The sequence below is a fragment of the Bos mutus genome, chromosome 17 (assembly GCF_027580195.1).
Source record: "Bos mutus isolate GX-2022 chromosome 17, NWIPB_WYAK_1.1, whole genome shotgun sequence".
NCBI lineage: Eukaryota > Metazoa > Chordata > Mammalia > Artiodactyla > Bovidae > Bos > Bos mutus.
Window position 1 is genome coordinate 18,902,088 of NC_091633.1, and position 18,804 is coordinate 18,920,891.

Below are 18,804 nucleotides of genomic sequence, written 5' to 3' on the forward strand. Positions count from 1 at the left end.
GGACAGTCCCCCAGTGGACTCACAGATCGACACTGGCTTCCTCAGGGTCCCCCCATGGTCAAGATCTGAGCTGCTTCCCAAGATCCTAACCCCGCTCCAAACTACCAGCACAACCATCAACCACCAACCCCCACCCCCACCCCACTCCCTCACATCCCTTTATACACATGAGAAGAAGGAAGAGCCAGAGTTCCTGACATCTTACAGTGCTTTCTCAAGAGATACTTCCTCTTCGACAAGGGGGTTTTGGGTGCCAAGGGTCTGGAGGTGAACAGAAACACCCGGGGCTCTGAGTGGAGGCTCTCGTGGGCACCCCCTGCCCCAGAGAACTAGGACCAAGACCTGGCTTGAGGCAGGGAACTCAGGAGGGACAAGGAGCCAGGAAGGACTTTGGAAGGACCGCCCCGTGTGCCCTGAGGACGAGGCAGAGCTCAGGGGCTGGCACGGTCATAAGAAAAGGAAGCCGCCTCACCCGCGTTCTGTCCTCGATCTCGTAGATCCGCAGCTGCATGGGCACGTTGAAGCTGTGCAGGATGTTCCCGCCGAACACCAGAGAGTCTACGGGAGTGTAGACTGCATGGATCCAGCCTGGGGTGGGGAAGGGCACGGAAAGAAAGGGTCAGCAGCTGGCCCTGTGGTAATTCCCCATTAGGCCCGCACGTAGGATTGAGTGGAAGGCCTGGGTGAGCACCCGAGGATGTTCAGGCTGTGTGATGCAGATAGCTGAGCTCCTAGCTGTCCTGGAGGACCCAGACCTGAAGCCCCACTGGATCACTGCAAGCCAAGACCCCTGGCTAGCTCAAGTCCAGCCAGGGGGGCAGCTGCAGACCAGCCCCTTGTCCTGAAGACCTGAGTGACAAAGTGTTATGAAAAACCCGACTGTAGACGCCAACAGAGACAGGCTGTCCCCTGCTGCTGCCAGTCAGGGAGCTGGAAACCCCTCACTCAGACTACTCATATGGCCTGAAGCCTCTTCCGCATCATTCCAGAGATGCCTCATCTCAGGAGGGGTCAAGGATTACTCAGGGATGGCTCGAGGCCATAGCTAAGGCTCCTGACATCTTGACAGAGCTGCAGGACCCAGAGGCCCTCCTCTGCCTGAGGCCACCTCCTGCCATCAAAATCACCCACGGCCCATTTCCAGGTGGTCTCTTGCACCCCCCATATCAGCTCTGAGTCTGCTGTGCCCTGCAGCTGCTGACAAGTCTCTCTTGTCTGACTGCAGCTTCTGAACAGCTTGGAGCAGGGCTTTTTCATCTCCCTGAGCTCCCAGCCCAGAAGCTGGCACTACAGTTATGAGAAGGATCCCTCTGGGCCAGGCCCTGGTCTGAAGGCATTCCAGGCCTCATCTCATCTAATTCTCACAAGATCGCTACAAGGTACATGCAACATTCATCCCCAAATCACAGATGAGAAGACTGAGGCAGAGCAAAGTGAAATCAGTTGTAAGGATTGGAACCCAAGGAATCAGCCCCTGCTCTTGGCCCGTGATGTGATGGCTAGAGACAAAGCAAGCCGCCTAATTCCTCCAGTGAGTAACTAACCCATCTCAGACTGTGTTCTCAGAGCTCAGCAGACCTCCCTGTGGCACCCAGCTACCACACTGGACAGCGCAGAGCTGGGGGAGAGGGGGTGTTATATCCCACTCTCATTAACAGATACTGAAGCTGAGGCTAAGAGAAGGTAAGTCACTTGCTGAATGACGTCACAGCTGGTGAGTGAAAGCATCTCGGTTTTTTAGACACTGCATCAGGGGCTTAGCACAGGCCCCGGGAGTCCCAGGAGACAGGCCGGCAAAACACAGGAGCGGAGGCAAAGAGAGAAACAAACAAGACAGAGGCAAAAAGACAAGGACAGGGGACTCCCAGTCAAAGACAGAGGATCAGCAGGGGGGAAAGGGAACACACGGGTGACCTGAGATCCTGAGCCTTCTACCTAATTTGCTCAGAGGAAAATTACAGAGGCCTCCCCGCCAATCCCTGAGTGGGAGCAGATCCAGCCTGCTTCCTCGGCAAGCTGAACACGCCAGCCCTGAGTCAGGGTCAGCGGCGGGTGGCCACGGCTGCCGGGAGCAGCGCTACCACCTGGGAAGAGAGCCGGAGGCTGCAAGGCCACTGCTGGCATCTGTGTCGACGCTCTGGGCGGCTGGCCCTCCCCTGCTGGGGACAATAGGTGGGACAGGCCTGGTGGCGCGCAGGGCGGGGAGGGCAGGGGAACTCGCCAGCTAACGGCATGGGGGCGAAGGCTTTATGTAACCCGGATCTGCTGTTACCTCCCGCATCTCTGGCAGCATCTGTGCCAGCCAGGTGTGCCCTTGTGGCGTGTCCTGGGCTCCCTCCCTGCCCCTCCCCCGCTCCTTGCGGCCTCCAAAGCCACGGTTCCCACATTTGCTTCAGCCTCTCCACCTCAGCGGATTGTCTCAACTGTACATTTTTTTGTTTCTACCAAGCAGAGCCACGCTATCTATTACGATTGCGGTTACCACCATCAGCATTATTTAAGCAACACTTCCCAAGGCTGGGACCTAGGACAGCGGGACTCAGGCAGATGCTCATGGTGCGGTGAAGCCCAAATGGGACGAGGATTCCTGGGTCCCATTCCTATGCTGCAGCTCCACCCCACGAAAGCTCATGCCCGGAGATGGAGATGGTCTCCAGGGCTGATCCACCATGTGGCCTGGGGCACCTGACTGTCCCCACTCCGGCCTCCACGTGCCTGTGTGAAATGAGGAAGATCACTGCTTCCCTTGTGAGTAAGAACTCAAACCATGTAAGCAACTACCACTGATATTCGCTGCAGTCTTGGCCATCACGAGGGCTTCAGAAAGAACAGCGGCCACGTGAATCTGCGTTCATCAGCCCTGGACTCTCCCTTCTGGAAAGGCAGACACACCTGCCTTACAGTTATCCCTCTGATGTGAGAGATGCTGTTGCGGGGGGAGGAGGGGCAGGGAATCTGTGTTCCCAGATATTCCAGGAGTTCTAGAAACTTCTCTCCACTCTCCTCTCCAGGCCAGTGCCCTGCAGGTGGGTCAGGCAACCTTACTTGGATTAGAGTTGCTGCCCAGCCCCTCTCCCCAGCCCTTTTCACATCTTAAATGCTTGTTTCTTGGACTTCCCTGGAGGTTCAGTGGTTAAGACTCCACACTTCCACTGCAGAGGGTTCAGGTTCTATTCCTGGTGGGGGAACTAAGACCCCACATGCTGTGTGGCACAGCCAAAAAAAATTTTTTTAAATAAAATAAATTGTCTCTGAACGACCAAGGAGGGGAAGTAATAAAATTCATAAGTCCCATCTGAACCCACCCTCCCTGATGGCGACTCATTCACTGCACCCCAGGAAGCACCAGGGAACAGGTGTCCCCAGACTGGCAACTGTGCCAAGAAGCTGGCATCTACCTCCTGCTTCCGGGCCAGAAGTCTCCAACAACATGAAGTTAATCACAAAGGCTATTCAGGCCAGGCAATGGGAGACAGATCCAGTCATGGAAGGAAAGCAGGCAACCCAACAAAACCTACTGACAGGTGTGTTCTCTGGGACCTGAGGGGCCAAGAAGGCCAGAGGGGGCACACAGAGTCTGACCCACAGCCCAGCCACTCAGGATTTGGAATGCAAAGGCCCTGACCCACATCTGTCTATATCAGTGGCTACAGCAAGGGTATGTCTACAGTCCACAAAACTCAGGGTGCCTCCCAGAGGCCCACGGCCTGTTGCTTTCAGGAACACCCATGAACACCCTGTTCAGAGCCAGGCCCGGGACTTGGCCCGGCAGCTGCCAGGATGGCCTCTCCATTCCAGGACCTCCTCGCTGGTACGAAGCCATGGGCTGCATCAGAACCAGGGGTGTGTAGAGTTTGACCTGCCTGTGTTATCACAATAGGGAAATTTCACAAGGCTATCTGAATTGGCTTCCACTCCAGATAAATGGGCTTCCCTGGTGGCTCAGAACTTAAAGAATCTGCCTGCAATGCAGGACAGCCGGGTTCAATCCCTGGGTTGGGACAATCCCTTGGAGGAGGAAATGGGAACCCATTCCAGTATTCTTGCCTGGGAGAATCCCATGGACAGAGGAGCCTGGTGGGCTACAGTCCATGGGGTTGCAAAGAGTCAGACACAACTGAGCAACTAACACTTTGCTGATAAATGAGACAATGGCCCCCCACCCAGGCCCCATTCCCACCTGGGCCTAACTGGCTGGAGCTGAGCAGCAATTCTCTGGGTTGCCAGAGGCCCTCCACCTCAGCCTGCTTCACTGCCCTTCCTTCTCTGCTCTGTACCCATTTTACAGATGGATCATCTCAGGTCCAAGCCAGGTAACACTGTTAAATAGCTGTGAGTTACTGTTTTCTCAGACTGGCCTGAGTCTAGGAAATGCCTGGAGCTACTGTGAATTTCACTACCAGGCAAAGATGACTGAGGAGGGTCTTTCCCAGGCCCCTGTACTGGGCTCCTCCATCCCACTGCTAGCTGGCTAGATATGTACTCACGATGGAGGAAGTCTATCTCTCGGCCTCCCCAGCACCTTTCACACTGCCAAGTTGACCCTTAAGAAAGTCTATTAAATGAGCACACAATTATCCCCAAGTCACGGAGCCAGGAAGGGAACCAGATCCCAAGCCTGCTGACCCCCAGGCTGATGGGAAACCAGGTGGGATCTGAAACCAGACACACCTGGGTTCCATCTTGCCCTGTCACTTATAAACTGTGTGACCTTGGACTAGGGTGTTCACTTCTCTGGACCTTAGGAACCTTCACTTTTAAAAAGCGGGTGGAATGGGACTTCCGTACAGCAGATGACTCTGATCCCTGGTCAGGGAACTAAGATCCCACATGCTGTAGGGCAACTCAGCCCAAGCGCTGCAACTAGAGAGCCCATGTGCTGCAACTCGAGAAGCCTGCACGCCACAACAAAGACCAAGCACAGTCAAAAAACAAAATTAAAAATAGAAAGGGGGAGGGGTGGGGGGAAGTTTCCTTATGCACACAGAACTTATGTGCATAAAAGGATCATTACTCAGTAATGTAAGTTCTTATTACTATTAACTACAGTTCTCCAAAAGGGGAACTGGACATAGGTCAGGTCAAGGAAAGGAAAAAGATGTCACTAGGTCCACTGCTGAGTTCCAACTCCAGCATTCCTTATTCCCAATGATCAGGTTAAATCTTGGGGACACCCAACCCACTCTGGACTCTGACTCTGTGCGGACGGGTGAGGCCATTGTAGTCCCACCTCCTCTGCCTTTGAGAGCTGGCCAGTTCAGCGGGACAAACCCCAGCCCCTTTATCCAGGTCATCTTACTCCTCGGTCACCTTCGACATTCTTCCTCTTCCAGGCAGCTTTCCTGGACTACCCAGGAAGGAAGTCTGAATAACCACCACCTCTGAAGCACAGCTAGCACCCAACCCTTTCACCCTCAGACAAAAGAAGGCTCAACCGAGTCTACAGTTGACATCTTCCTCTCCCACCAGCATCTACTAGCTCTCACAGGGCTGAGAGGGAGCGAGGCCTGAGACCAGCGTGAGGCAGAACATGTCTGAGGTCACACCAAGGGGGTGAAAACCCAGGTCAGGGGTGGGAAATGCCAGAGTGAGAGTCTCCACTTTCTACACCCAATAGCTCACACATGCAGCGGCAGGAATCCCCGGGGCCCTTTCTCCCCAAAGCCACATCCCAGCTACCACAAATCTCAGATGTGTGTTCGCTTCAGAGGGTATGATGCTAGCAAGAATCCCTGGGCTCCCATGAGGACCCAAGATGCTCAGTGACCCCAAAACTCTGGCCCTTAAGTTTTCACTGGTTGGTAACAAGATGAGAAAAATGAAAATGGTATAGTCTCATAGACTCAAAACTAATGACTGTTCTTTATTCTGGATTTGTGTACAATCATCTTTTTTAGTGTCAGAATAGTCTTCCTTTCATAAAACAATAGCACAAACAGGTGACAGGTTAAGTAAAGCCCATATTTAGCAAAATTACAAGGTTCATGAAATCAGTGTCTGGAACCACATGTACACCCTGCCCCCGAGAAGGTGACAAATTTCAATTGTCTCTTTTTTTCTTCCAAAAAAATCCAGGAAAAAAAATCCTAGTGTCTCACTCAAGACCCTTAGGGCCAGAAGTCTTTTCTGGGATCTAAACAGATTCCTGCCAGCTGCAGTTAAAAGCCACATCTCCTCTTTCTGCCTTCAACACACAGTCATACCCCAGCTGGGGTTTACATGGCTGCTTCTTGAGACCTTTTCCAATCTGCCCAAGTCATCAAAATTAACACCCTTCCCATCCCAGATCGGGGGAAAGCAATGAGCCACCTCCCAGTTCAGCAAAAGACCCTGTGAGGAAAAGGCCTGTCTTCCTGGGAAGGGTGGGAGGCCTGCGCTCAGGGGACAGAGTTGGGAGGAATCTTTTTTTTAATGGCCACACCACACAGCATTTGAACCTGTGCCCCCTGCAGTAGAAGGGTGGAGTCTTAACCACTGGACTACCAGGGAAGTCCCTGGGAGGGATCTTGAGGGTCCCAGAGTTCAGCTTCACCCTGCCCCCATTGTAGAGATGGGACAGTTGAGGCACAGAGAAGGGAAAAGATTAACCCAAAGTCACAAAGACAACAGCAAGATCAAGAGCACACCAGCCTTCCTTTGAATCTAGCAGGGCCAGTCCTCCAGAACCCAGAGTGGCCCTGAACCCACTGCAGATTACCACCTCCTTCCCATCTCTCCACACCACACCGGCCAGGGTGTGCTCCATAAACACTGCCCACCAACTGCAATTCCTTCCCGTCTCAAGCAGGGGTCCCAAGCCTCCCCAGGTCAAGCAGGTCCAAAGATGGATCCGGGGCCCTGACAACAAAGTTACCCCCACTAAACCCTGCCACCTCCAAATCCCAGATTTACTGACCAGTGAAATCTCTGCCCAACTTTCTAGAAGAACCCACGTATGCAGGTCCCACATGCCCATGGCAGGAACTATCACCACAACCACTCCTCCTTCAGTTGACACTACTGCTTGGCGCAGACCGAAGGCCAACTCCAGTCCATCTCTCAGAAACTCAAGTGTGACTATCTTCTCCATCCAATGAATCTTACTGGCCTCAAAGGATATGCCTACCCTAAGAGCCACACTTACATTCAGCGGCAAATTCTCTGCAGGCTCCTTGGCATATAACCTCTACTTGTATACTTCCAGTGATGGGGAGCTCAGTGCCTAGCAGAGCAAGTCAGTCCAGCACTACTTGGAGACACCTCTTCTTCCAGATGACCCTTCAGCTGGCTGACGGCCGTTACCATACATCTTCACTTCCATGGTGAAACAATCCAACTGCCCCTTCAAATTTACCTCAGTTCAGTTCAGTCGTTCAGTCGTGTCCAACTCTTTGCAACTCACCTGATGTGATATCCAGACTCTTTTCTCTCTCTCCAGGTTGACTTCTCCTCCAATTTACAACCCACAAGGAACACAATCAGGTGGCCTGACCAACTCACTCACTCTTCTATCCAGTGGGATTGTTACCTTCCCCATGCAGGGTAAAACGCTTCCGCTAATGCAGCCTATGGAGAAGGAAATGGCAACCCACTCCAATATTCTTATCTGGAGAATCCCATGGGTTGCAAGAGTTGGACACAATTTACTAATCGGAGAAAACAATGGCACCCCACTCCAGTACTCTTGCCTGGAAAATCCCATGGACGGAGGAGCCTGGAAGGCTGCAGTCCATGGGGTCGCTAAGAGTTGGACACGACTGGGTGACTTCACTTTCACTTTTCACTTTCATGCATTAGAGAAGGAAATGGCAACCCACTCCAGTGTTCTTGCCTGGAGAATCCCAGGGACGGGGGAGCCTGGTGGTCTGCCGTCTATGGGGTCGCACAGAGTCGGACACGACTGAAGTGACTTACCTTACCTTACCTTAAAGACTAAACCACCACCAAGGCAGCCTAAGGGTCCCAGGTCCCTGGCCACATCCACTAGTGACTCAGTTTGTAACTGGCCAAAAGCCCTCAGCCTATCCCCCAGGAACTGTAGGCAAACAGGTCTTGGCTCACTCAGTCCTCATTACTACCCAGTAAGTCTCTCATTTTACAGATGAGAACACTGAGGCACTGAGAGGTTAAGTTATTTCCAGGAAATCACAGCTGGTAAATATCAGAGAAGGAATTTGAATTAGGGCGGGGTATTCTGGCCCCAGGGCCCATGCTCTTAATTACTGCCCTCTGTTGTAGTTATGGAGCTAATTATTTTGGGGGGAAGGGGAGAGTCCAAGTGCAGGAATTGACCTTGAGCCCAATTACATTTCATCTCATTCTGCAGGAAGGAGGCTGCCACTCTGGGTGCATTCCTCTCTACCCTGGCTTCCATGGGGTCATCCTTCCCCTGGGCCAACTCTCCTCTTCCCCATCCCCAGCCCGTAGGGTAAAGTCACCCCTTCCCTCCCCACAGGACCACCCTCATCCTCATTATCAGAAATCTCAGCAGGACATCTTGGAGAAAGGCATTCAAACTTCCCCAGACTGGGAGGGCTCTGGCTTTCTCCCAGGAGAAAATTCTAGCCCTCGGGCAGGAAGAAACAGGTACAATGTGAGAGGTTGTTTTTCCCCTGCAGCCTAAGGCCTGCTTCTCTTGGAGACTGCCCAAGGCCGGGAGGCCCAGAGAGACCCCATCGCCTGGCCTAAACCCCTGGTCACAGGAGGCTGCTAAGAGACAGCCCAGTGCCAGCCTCGCGGGAACCTACCGGAAGGGATGAAAAACGTGTAACCCTGTTTCAGCTCAATTCTTTGGCATCGCTCCACACGGTCTCCCAGGAAGATGTCGCTCTGTTTGCCTGACAGCACCCACTCCTCATACAGTGCCAAATTGTGCAAGGTTGGAGGAATCAGCCAAAAAATCTTAGGAGGAAAAGGAAGCAATAGGTTAAAGATCCAGGCCAAAGTCTCTGATTTCTTCCAGGCTCTGCCACAAGCCAGGAGATAGCCCCACCTGCCTGGGAGCAGAGAGGATGGGGGAGGACCCATCCCCAGGGACCCCTCTAGGACCAGGTTCCCCAAAGGGTCTCTGGAGGGGCAGGGAGGGCTGTGCTGCTGGTCTGGGAGGCCCGCTGCCTGCCTTTAGAGAATCTTCATTCCAGCTGAAACACCAGGGTGGAAAGACTTAGACTGGGTAGAATATTCTTTCTCCTGAGCCATGGGCTTGTGGGGGGAGGTGGGGCAAAGAGAGGAAGGGGGATTTCTTAAGTTGTAGGATAAAATGGCCCAATAAATAAACCCAGCTTGTGCTTGCTCTGGAGGAAGAAAAACATCTGGAACCAAGTGGGGTGACTTTCTAACCAGAATTTCTCCCAACATGTTTGGTTAAAACACATGCACACGCAGATCCAGAGGAGTAGGACGGCACACACATATTCTCAAGGAACACCCACGTCTGTGCAGGGACCCCTCCGTTCCCATATGGACAGGCACACAGGGGCAGACACAGCAGGAGCATCCTGAACACATGCCTCACCTCCTTTCCCTGGGTGATATCTGTCCCTCATGGAAAATGTTCTTGGAGGCAGGTGGTGCCAGCAACTAGACTTGTAAGTTAAAAGGTCACAGTGCTGGAGCTGGAACTACAGCTGGGGGAAGTGAATGCTGGGGGGTTCTTGGGAGCCAAATCTGGAGTTCTAATGTGGCCTAAGATGCTTCCCAGGTGGTGCGAGTGGTAAAGAACCCACCTCCCAATGCAGGAGACATAATAGACTGGGGTTTGATCCCTGGGTCGGGAAGATCCCTGGAGGAGGACATAACAACCGATTCCAGTATCTTTGCCTGGAGCATCCTGTAGACAGAGGAGCCTGGCAGGCTATAGTCCATGAGGTCACAAAGAGTCAGACAGGACTGAAGCATTCATACTCCCAATCGGGCCTAAGATGCTTAGGACATTGATGGACTGGGTGAACAGGGGTGAATGGGTGACCAGAAGTGATACAAAAGAGTTGACCTTGATCTTTCCCTCCAGAAAAAGACAGTGAGGAGGTGGCCCCAGGGTACCAAGTGGCCCTCAAAGTACTCACAGGGTGGGGGCTTGCTGAGGAAGGTGGGCGGAAGGAGAAAGGTGAGAGCCCCTCCATGCACAAACAGTCAGGGATGCACAGAGATTTGAAGAGACTCAACTCAACTTACCTTCCCACCCCGGAAAACATGGTACCAAACGGAAGTACCTCCAAAGTCGATGTGGAAGTCAGTGAAACAACCCTTCACACTCATCAGACAGTACCTGCAGCACAGGCGCGAAAAAATAGAAAAAACAATTCAGTGCCTGAATCACAGGAGGTGAGCAAAGAGCTTCAGAGATGCTTGACCTGCTGCCCTTTGATAAACGCTGACGCTGGGGAATTTTCTTTTTTTAAAAAACCCAAATCTAATTGGAGTTCCCCATGGGGGAAGCCCCTGTGATCACGTGATGAATCTCAAGCATTGGCTATCTGCCCCCAAGGCTGGGGGAGGCATCTTTGTTCTCAGGTTCCCGCCAGAGAAAGAACTGGCAACCCACAGGCCACTGTCTTCTTTGCAGACAGTTTCTACTCTTGTCCCACCCCCACACCTCCTACGCAAGCAAGAGGCTTCCTTTCTACTCCTTCCAGCTCCTGTACCTGCTGTTCTCCCAAGCTGCCAGGCCCCTGTGCAGCAGCTGGGCCCCCTGGAATTCAGTTGTAAACCACCTGCATTGCTTGCCAATTACTAGTCCCCATTCATCTCCTCCTTCATTCAACAATCATTGACTGAGAGCCAAGCAGTGGTCCAGTCCAGAGCTAGGCATGGCACTTAGAGAAAAGCATAGACCCCTGACCTGAAGGATGAAACACTCTTACTGGAACACAGCCCTGAAAAAGTTAAATGGCAAGACAAACTGCAATTGATTGCAAAGTAAGCAATGCAGCTGAAAGTACAAGGGTATCAGCCGTAAAAGACCATAGTGTTCGATTCCATGTATGGAATGTCCAGAGTAGGCAAATCTCGAGACAGACAGCGGGACAGTGGTGGCCAGAGGCTGAAGGAGGTTGGGGGAGGAAATGGAGAGTGACAGCTAGTGGGTACACGGTTTTGTTGTGGGGTGACAAAAATGTTCCAAAATTGATGGTGGTTGCATGACTCCGTAAACATGCTAAGAAACACTGAATTGTACACTTTAAATGGATGAATGGTGTGTGAAGTACATCTCAAAAAAAAAGTCAAGTGGTAAAGCCACTAGGGGTGGGATGGTGGAGAGGCAAAGAGGGAGGGAAAGAGGGAAGGAGAGCTTGGCCCTTAGAGGCTGGGACAGAGGGAGTACATTTGGAAGAAGAAACCTGCCAGCAGCTCTGCTTCTAAGCTCCTGCAACTGCCAGAAAACCCATCCTTCCTTACTCAGCCATCTCCTCCCTCCTCCCTCCACTTGCTGCCCTCCTAGGGCTAGGCAGAGCTCAGGAGGGGGACGGACAGGCTTCCAGGTCTGGGCCTGGCAGATGGCGGTGCCAGGGCCCCCTCCCTCCCACCTATCCCTTCCCACAAGAGCCACTGCTGGGGGCAGTCCACCCAGGGCTCATGCTCACACATCCTAGCACCTCCAGAGGCCCGCACACACATGCTTACCCCACTGACCTCTTTTCCCCGCTGCACTTTGCTTTTCCACGGTTTTGGGGAAGAGGGGAGGAATGGGGCGGGGACGGGCAGGGAGGAACCTGCAGCTTAAGAGGAGATAATGGGGTGGAGGGGAGGAGGGGGGCGTGGGGCAGAGCTGGTTAGGAAGCTGGAGGGTTCCAGGTGGCCCCTCCCTCTGGTTGCCTTTTGCACCTCACATTCAGGTGGACCCGGGGCTGTCGGCAGTATGCAGGCGGCGTGCCCCGCGTCCCTCCTCCGGATAGGCTGGAAGGAGCCTTAACCATGTGTCTGCAGGAGGCTGACAAATCAGAAGGCCTTCCCGCACATCAGAGCCCCGCTGCCTAGCAACCCCATCGGAGGGGTGTAGTTGACAGCGCAGGACGCAGCCCAGTCACGAAGACAGGCGCGGGCTGCGGTGCTGGCGCTGAGGCTGTTAAAGTCCCAGCTCCGGCTCCGGCTCCGGCTCCACACCCCGCTGCCTCCTCCCTGACCACCCAGCCAGGTCCCTAGCCGAAGGCCTGGGTGTTTCTCATCTCTCCAAGGAACTCAAGGGGCAGGGGGGTGCTGAAGCCCCCACCCCACCCCCACCCCACCCCCACCCCCATGGACCACACCGGCCTGAAGCACCACTTCAAAATATTAGTCCTCATTTTCCTAAAACCATCTCTTCTTTTTTTAATCTAACCTTGATTTCCACCTCCTCCAGGCCCCTGGCAGAACACAGTCTAGGAAAAACAATTTAAGTGTTCGTGGGATGGAGCAAGGCGAGATGCTTCCTTTGGCCTGCAGCTGGACACTCTCCCCGGTGCCCAAAGCAGAAAAAAGAGTAGTTTTGGCTCTTGGGCCCCAGACCCAAGCCTGCCTGGTCAAACAGGTCACCCACCTCAACCTGCCCATCTCCAGCCTCAGCCCCAACCTCCCTGGCAAGTGTGGAAAGGGAATCCCTTCAAGCTGCGGCTGCTGCGTGCAAGGGAAAGTTCTCCAAGTTGAGCTGGCGTCTGTTCTACCCTCCCAGTCACCCTCCAGCATCCTCTGAGGCCCCTCGGAGCTCCGGGGAGCCACTTCCAGACCAGCCTCTCCTGGAGAGGTCCCTCCTCCCAGGTCCCTCATTTCCAGGCGTCCAGGACCGACCGGTCCCTCCTGCCGGGCAATTGCATGCTTTAGGGCAGCCAGGGGAGCTGGGAGAGGGCCGCTTTGGTCCCGGTGGCTGCAGCCTTCGCCCCGCCATGCTCATCCCACGTCTCCCCCCTCACTCCCGCTTCTGGCTCTCTCTGGCGTGACGCCTTTGCACTGACCTCTAACAGCTTCCTCTTCCAAAGCACACCGCAGTCACATGGGCACCCCGGCTCGGTGCCACGGCCGCTAAGCTCTCACGGCGGCCGGCCAGCCAGCCTTGGTTCCGCCTGGGCCGCGGCCGCCCCCTGCCCGGAAAGCCGCGCCCCCCACCCCCCACCCCCACCCCCGCACCGGCGCGGGTGGTTTTCTGTGAGGACACCTTCCAAGTTGGCGGCTGAATATCAGGCGCCCCCAAGCCTTTGGGGGGGCTCCCGCCTCCCAAGGCTCGGGCTGGTTGGGGAGGAGCCTGGAAGGTGGGGGCGCTGCACCTGCAGCACTAACTTTGGGGCACTGCCTGGCGTCTGGGGAGGCGGGGCAACCCCACCCCGCCCTTTTCCCTCCAACTTGGCGAAACTCCCCCGGCAGCCCAGGGGGCGTCCCCTCGGGCAAAGGTCTGGTACGCGGCGGAGGCGGGGGGGTGCCTGGAAAGCTGGCACCGGGTGATGGGGCTGGAGGCGATGAGCGCGCGCCCGCGTGCACACACTCTACACACTTACACGCAGCCCCGGGAGACACAAAGAGCCGCTCCGCGACGCCGGCCGTTCAGCCCGCGGGCAGGAGGCGACCCACACCCCGCCCCAGCGCGCCCCGAAGGAGTGGGGGCTCCCGGGCAGCCTGGGGCCCGCAGGGCGCCACGCAGGGACGCCCGCCCAGCCCCGCCCGCGGTTACCCTCGGCGGTGCGGCTCCCGGGTGTCCCCTTGGGCGGCGGAAGCTGGACGCTCGCCCGGCCCCCGCGACCAGAGCCGAGCACCCTCCACGGTGCTGCCAGGCCCCGGTCGAGGACCGCGGAGCCCTCGCTTGCTGGCTTCCTTCCTTTCTCGGGGAGCTGGGCGCAGCCTGCACTCATCCCCGCGCTGAAACTGAACACCCGCGCGGCACGGCGGCCGCCAGGGAGGCGGAGGGAGGCCGCGGCGGTGACAAGGAAGCGCGCCAGACCAGCGCCAGGGGACGCCGCCGCCGCCCACGGCCGCCCCCTCACCCCGGCTGGGTGGGGGCACCAGGATAGCTCTCCCCACCTCTGTTCTACTGGCAGGCGCACGGGGACTCCCGCACACATGTTTTCAGGGAGTGTGGATGCTATCCTGCTGTTGAAGGCGACGACCCAACAAAATTAGCTTCCTGAAACGCACCCATCGGGGCAAAGCTATAGGAAGGGCCAGTGCCAGCAGGTGGAGGGCTTGTCAGATCCCGGGTGTGGCAGCCCAGGGACCAGGGACTCTGCTCTGGCCTTAAAACACACTCCAGTATGACCTTGGACAATAACTTCCCCTCTCTCAGCAGGATACTTGTCCTGAGGGCAGGGAGGTGACCTGAAGTTCATTTGCAATCTAAGATGCTCTTGCAGCCCTGTCCCTTATCTGCTCCCTTAGTAGCTCGGTAACCCCACATCATAGAACTCCTGTAGAAATTCACTGAGATAGAGACTTTGATGATGAATCCAACCTTCACAACAACCCTGTAAGGTCATTCCCAGGATTGTACCCATTTTACAGGTGAGAAAGCAGAGAGGCTCACCCTGATCACTAACCTTGAAGTGAGGTACTTATCCAAACAGCCTCAGAGTTTCTCAGCCATTCTCCCCACATCTCCCTGGTAAATCCCAAGACTCACAAACAGCAGAGTCTGCAGGTTACAGCCAAACCTCAGACACTAACTGAAGGAACTGTTGTTTAGTCACTAAATCTTTTTTTGTGACCCCGTGGGCTGTAGACAGCCAGGTTCCTCTGTCCATGGGATTTCCCAGGCAAGAATACCAGAATGGAGTCTCCTGCAGGTGGATTTTTTTAATCACTGAGCCACCAGGGAACCCCTAAAAGAGTTAGCCCAGCTCAAATCAGAAGTCCCCTCCATCCCAGGCAGGCTCATCAGGACAACAGCCCACTTTTCATCCCACCCTTCCCGCCCTCCTCCCAAACTACAAAAAGGGCAGGAGATGGTAGTATGCTGGCTGCAGGGACAGAAATCAAACTTCTCCTTTCTTTAGCCAAGTCCCATTCTCCAGGCTACCAACCATTCTTAATGAATAGGTTCCAATTATCAGCTGCTCATAATAATAGCTGTTTACTGGTATGATAACATTTTACCCTCTAAACAACCCAATAATCCCCATTTTAGGGAAGTGAACACTGAGCCATTTCAAGGTGGTCAATCCCCTGTCCCAGGGTGCTGCTTTGTGTTGTCATTTACAGGATGGCTCATGCATTGGAACCTCCCTGATGGCCTGCTGTGAAGTTAAACTGTAAACGCCCTAGAAAGGGTTGAATTTTTTACCTTATGAATACTTTGCCTATTTAAAAGAAAAGACAGTCATGACAATGATTATCCCTGACCTTGAATCTGAACACCAGTCATTGAGTTAAATGATCTAAGAGAGGAGAAGGCCCTGACAACAGGATCAAGCTGTCCACATGGGAGACATATTACCTTTTTTTTTTAATTTTGTATTTTGGCCGCATCACCAGCATACAGGACGGTTCCCTGACCAGAGATTGAACTGAGGCCTTCGCAGGGAAAGCACCCAATCCTAACCACTAGGCCACCAGGGAACTTCCCCATATTACTTTTAAAGTCACAAATGCCTCAGCTACTTGAGAGGAGGGACCATACCAGATTCATCCATGTAAATGCAGCACCCAGCAACAGCCCTATAATTATTCTAATCAGCTATGTGAACTGGACCAAATCGTTCCCTGCCTCTGGAACTCAGCATCCCATTTGTTAAACTACTCAGGGCCCTCTAACTCATGGCCCTCACAGATCAAACCAGGCTCTGAACTGATTTGGTTTGGCCAGCACTGGTTTTTTGTTTTTTTTTAAAGGCTTTTTTTTTTAAACGTTGCCTCTCTGGTTATCCAGAAGCAGCTCCTACTGACTTACGCTCAGCTGCTACATCCATACTGCATTGAACGACTGTGAATTTCAGCTTCCATTTATCTTACGGATGTGACAGCTGGACCATAAAGAAGGCTGAGGGCCAAAGAATTGATGCTTTCGAATTGTAGTAATGGAGAAGACTCTTGAGAGTCCCGTGGACTGCAAGGAGATCAAACCAGTCAATCCTAAAGGAAATCAACCCTGACTATTCACTGGAAGGACTGATGCTGAAGCTCCAATACTTTGGCCACCTGATGCAAAGAGCCGACTCATTGGAAAAGACCCTGTGCTGGGAAAGATTGAGGGCAGAAGGGGGCAATAGAGGATGAGATGGTTGGATGGCATCACCGACTCAATGGACATGAGTTTGAGCAAAATCCGGTATGCTGCAGTTCACAGGGTTGCAAATAGTCCCATACAACTTAGCGACTGGACAACAACAAAAGTAACCTGCTTCCTATATTTTTGAGATTTGTGTGCTAAGTATAAAACACAGCACCTGGGTCCATACATGGCACTACAGGAAAGGACAGTTTTCTTTGCTCTTCTTTTTGAGGTACAAGGGAAAACCCAGGAATCCAGAGGCCTGGGTCCAGGACATGGCCTGTGTGTGACAGCAGCAGCGTCTCCGTGTCAATTTCTCTGTGTGATATATTACACAGGGGAAATCATTTACGATGCCAGCAAACATGACTGATGAGAGTGAGAAGGTAAATATGGGTTGTAGAGATGCCTTATGTAAATATGAGGGAGGGTAGATTAGAAAGCAGTGGATGCCAGGATTCCGATGGCAGCTGCAGCCTCTGCGTCTCTATACATGAGACCACATGGACAAAAACATTTTATCCCAACTACATTTCACATCCATTGTAGGCTCCATCTTCCCTTTAGCATGGCAGGGATGCAGGGCAGGGATCACAGGATCCCCGTTTTGTAGACGGAAGTGAAGATCCAGACTTCCCTGGTGGTCCAGTGGCTGAGACTCCATGCTCTGAATGCAGGGGGCCCAGGTTCAATCCCTGGTCAAGGAACTAGACTCTACATGCCACAACTATGAGTTCATACGCCACAATTTAAAAAAATCCTGCCTGCCACAGCTCAGACCTTGGACAACCAAATAGATAAATAATTTATTTAAAAAAAAAAAAAAAGGAGATGAAACACTTGCATAGGTACAGGGAGTAGCAGAGGCAGCCCCAAAACTTGGTCTTTCCAGTGCCTGTCTTCATCCTGTTTCACCTTTGTACCCTCATATTATTCCTTTATTCTTCCTGCCACTTCCAGAAAATGTGGTCAATTTTCAATTTGTGGGGAGCCAAGTGTATGCTTTATATGGGATCCCGTTTAGGCTGGGCTTCTAAGCTCTTTTGGTACATGGTATATCTCCAATACACCAGCAAACCTCATTTCTGCAAGCCTGGAGTGTGAGCAGGTGAGAAGGGAAACGACTTGCCCATTTCTTTCTGAAATGCGTTAAAATATCCTACAGTCCTAAGTGGAAAACGTGTGCCCATGTCACAGACCTAGGAGATTACTGTAGAAGTTATAAAACACGTCCAAAAAGTCTCTGAGTGCTCCCCTACCCCTTCCAGAGGCAGAGCCAAATTCCCCTCCCTTGAGCGTGGGCTGGATTTAGTGACTTGTTTTTAACTAACTAGAATAATGCAGAAGTAAATAGTATGTCAGGTTTCCCACATGGCACTGGTGGTAAAGAACCCCCCTGCCAATGCAGGAGACACAGGAGACGTGGGTTCGATTCCTGGGTTGGGAAGATACCCGGGAGGAGGAAATGGCTATCTACTCCAGCATTCTTGCCTGGAAAATTCCACAGACAGAGGAGCCTGGCAGGCTATAGTCCATAGCATCACAAAAGTCGGAAATGAATGAAGGGACTTAGCATGATCGAAAAAGTATGTGACTTCCAAAATTAGGTTATAAAAGGCACTGTAGCTTCCTCCTGTTCTCTCTCAAACCACTCCTGATGGAGGGTAGGAAGCTGCCACATCTTGAGGACACTCAAGCAGCCTTACAGAGAGGCCCACGTAGTGAAGAATTGAGGCCCACGCCTAAGCTGGTTTTTTGTTTGTTTTTTTTTTGCCATACCCCATGGCTTGTGGGATCTTAGTTCCCGACCTGGGATGGAACCTAGGCCCTTGGCAGTGAAAGTGCAGAGGCTTAACCACTGGACCATCAGGGAATCCCCCAGGTCTAAGTTTTAACCCAAGTGTAAGCAAGACTTTGAGCCATAATTACCCACCTGAGTCACACCTGCCCTTCAGAAGCTGTGAGCTGATGCTACTAAGATATACATTTTTTAAGTTGTTAAGTTTAAAGTGTAATGTAGCAATAAACAACTAACAGGGATACTTCCAAGTCATTGTCACTGTTTGTACAACGGTAAGGAATTTCCCAAGACAAATAATTCTGTACAAATTGTTTCTACAGGACAGCGATGGGGGTGGGGAGGATGTGGCAGAAATAAGATGGTGCAGCTGATATTCAGTCCACCCTGTCATCACCTTTTCCCTTTATCCTGCTAATGACACTTATCATTTCTTAATATATATTATAACTTAGGATAATATAATAATTTAGGGTAAATTATAATATAATTTAGAGCTTCCCTAATGGCTCAGACAGTAAAGAATCTGCCTGCAATGTAGGAGACCCAGGTTCGATCCCTGGGTCCGGAAGATCCCCTGGAGAAGGGAATGGCAACCCACTCCAGTATTCTTGCCTGGAGAATTCCATGGACACAGGAGCCAGGCAGGCTACATACAATCCATGGGGTTACAAAGAGTAAGACACAACTGAGCAACTAACACATACACACACACACACACACACACACATAATATAATTTATCCTGGCCTGTCTCTTCTCCCATCCAGAATACAAGCTCTGTGAGAAGAGGGACTCTGTTTATTTATTCACTGCAGTCTACCAACTACTTAATGTCTTGCATGTAATACACAGCAAATGCA

At 52.7% G+C, this 18,804-nt stretch overlaps 1 protein-coding gene across 7 annotated transcripts in view; it reads right to left on the minus strand.

The window, feature by feature from the left end:
• The window catches only part of KDM2B (lysine demethylase 2B), a 118,602-nt gene that overhangs the window by 70,053 nt on the left and 29,745 nt on the right, over positions 1–18,804 (minus strand). For 6 of the 7 annotated variants that reach the window (XM_070386199.1, XM_070386198.1, XM_070386201.1 and 3 more), the window contains exons 7-9: positions 10,153–10,246; positions 8,727–8,880; positions 473–588 (exon numbers count right to left, since the gene is read on the minus strand). In XM_070386199.1, coding sequence (XP_070242300.1) covers positions 473–588; positions 8,727–8,880; positions 10,153–10,246 — 364 coding nt within the window. Of the gene's footprint in view, positions 1–472; positions 589–8,726; positions 8,881–10,152; positions 10,247–12,905; positions 12,946–18,804 lie in introns of those variants that run through there. The other variant, XM_070386203.1, reaches the window with a different exon arrangement.